A 1,906-nucleotide genomic window follows, 5' to 3' on the forward strand; every position below is an offset into this window, starting at 1 on the left:
AAATTCAGTAAGTTAATGCACTAAAACCATGAAAAATTAAAAACATGATGTAATGCAGCATCTTTTTCTATAATTTCTAATTGTATTAATGGATGTTAAGTATCTTAATCGGCTCCACCTGCTGGCAAACTACAAAACCCAGCTTTGTCATTTACCAGAACAGAATGACTACACACACACACACACACACACACACACACACACGCACACACACACACACATCTAGGTCAGTATAACACACCCACACACATCTCTGGCTCTTTGTTTCAGTGCAGTCGACTGATTCAGGATCTGTTTGTTTTTGCCTGGTTAACGACGTCGGAGAACACACACACACACAGAGTTTTAAAGGGACAGTCCACCAGTATTCCACATTAAGTTCAGTTTACTCCTCATGTTTTAGATGATATATGTTGTATAATTTATTCTATGGCTCTGGAGGGTCACAATATATTCTTCTTTTTATTCATTTCTTTGTCTTTTTTGGACACTTGAAACTTGAATCTCCTCATTAATCAGAATCAGCTTTATTGTCCATAAATGTGAACACATACAAGGGTTTTGATTCAGTTTAGTTACCCAGAAACAGACAAACAAATTTCATTTTAAAGGGTCACAAGTTCTTATCTTGTCTCTGTGTCTCTCTCTCTCTCTCTCTCTCTCTCTCTCTCTCTGTCTGTCTCTCAGGTGGACTTCCCCACCTCGTCGTTCGAGGTCCTGTTCAGTACTCCTCCTCCGGCAGACTTCTGTCCTCAGTATGACTTCTCTAGACTGGACACCATCAGTCAGATCCAGCTGCAGGACGTCCTCCACAAGAAGGCTGTCTTCTGGTCAGAGACAAACACACACACACACGGATATCTGATGGAATGTAACTGTAATTTAAGGAAGGAAGATGGAAGGTCCTCATGTGTCTCTTTGTGTGCAGGTTGACAGTGGAGGACAGGCGTCTTCTTTGGGAGAAGAAGGCCTTCTGTCAGTCAGAGAGTGCAGCTCTTCCTCTGGTCCTGGCCAGCGCCCCCTGCTGGGAGTGGGCCTGCCTGCCGGACATCTACGCCCTACTGAGACAGTGGGCCTGTCTGGGTCACCAGGACGCCCTGGGACTCCTCCACGCCTCGTACGTACAACGCCTCCCCCGCTCGCTGACGCTCACCCGAGTGACATCATCGTGATAACATGAGTGACATCATCGTGTGTGTTTTCCAGGTTTCCGGACCAGGAGCTGAGGAGGACGGCTGTTCAGTGGATGGACTCCATCTCAGATCCAGAGCTACTGGACTTCCTGCCTCAGCTCGTCCAGGTCAGATGAGAACTAACGGGAGAGGCTTTTATTTTGTCAGCTGACAGGAGAAGCTTTTATTTTGTCAGCTGCAGAGAGAACAAAGTGTAACACATCTACAAGTATAACTGTTTTCTGTCTGTGTCTCAGGCTCTGAAGTACGAGTGTTACCTCGACAGCTCTCTGGTTCGGTTCCTCCTACGGAGAGCCATCGGGGACATTCGCATCGCTCACTACCTCTTCTGGTCAGCTGATCACACAGAAACAATCATTTTATTATTTTGATTTATCATTAATTTTATATGTCGCATATATATAAATCCCTGTTGGTCAGATCACAAATCTAGAGTTGGGATTAGTTAAACCAGGTTTAATCATGTTTGTCTCTCAGGCTGCTGAAGGACAACCTGCAGGACAGTCAGTTCAGTGCTCGGTATCAGCACCTTCTGGCCGCTCTGCTCTGCTGCGTCGGTCGAGGTCTCCGAGAAGAGTTCGACCGTCAGTGCTGGCTCGTCTCCGTCCTCGCCACCGTGGCACACAAAGTCAGAGACGCCTCGCCGTCCAACAGACAGGTGAGAGGACACAAAATATATATCTCTATATCTCTATATCTCTATATCTCTATAT

The 1,906-nt window shown here is 46.0% G+C and overlaps 1 protein-coding gene across 1 annotated transcript in view; it reads left to right on the forward strand.

Annotated features, from left to right (window-relative positions):
- pik3c2b (phosphatidylinositol-4-phosphate 3-kinase, catalytic subunit type 2 beta) overlaps window positions 1-1,906 on the forward strand; it is a 28,964-nt gene that overhangs the window by 10,950 nt on the left and 16,108 nt on the right. The window contains 5 exon segments of the mRNA XM_031847152.1: window positions 590-830; window positions 929-1,117; window positions 1,207-1,300; window positions 1,430-1,524; window positions 1,671-1,851. Coding sequence (XP_031703012.1) covers window positions 590-830; window positions 929-1,117; window positions 1,207-1,300; window positions 1,430-1,524; window positions 1,671-1,851 — 800 coding nt within the window.

The sequence above is a fragment of the Anarrhichthys ocellatus genome, unplaced genomic scaffold (assembly GCF_004355925.1).
Source record: "Anarrhichthys ocellatus isolate YVR2014 unplaced genomic scaffold, GSC_Weel_1.0 scaffold1, whole genome shotgun sequence".
Classification (NCBI taxonomy): Eukaryota; Metazoa; Chordata; class Actinopteri; order Perciformes; family Anarhichadidae; genus Anarrhichthys; species Anarrhichthys ocellatus.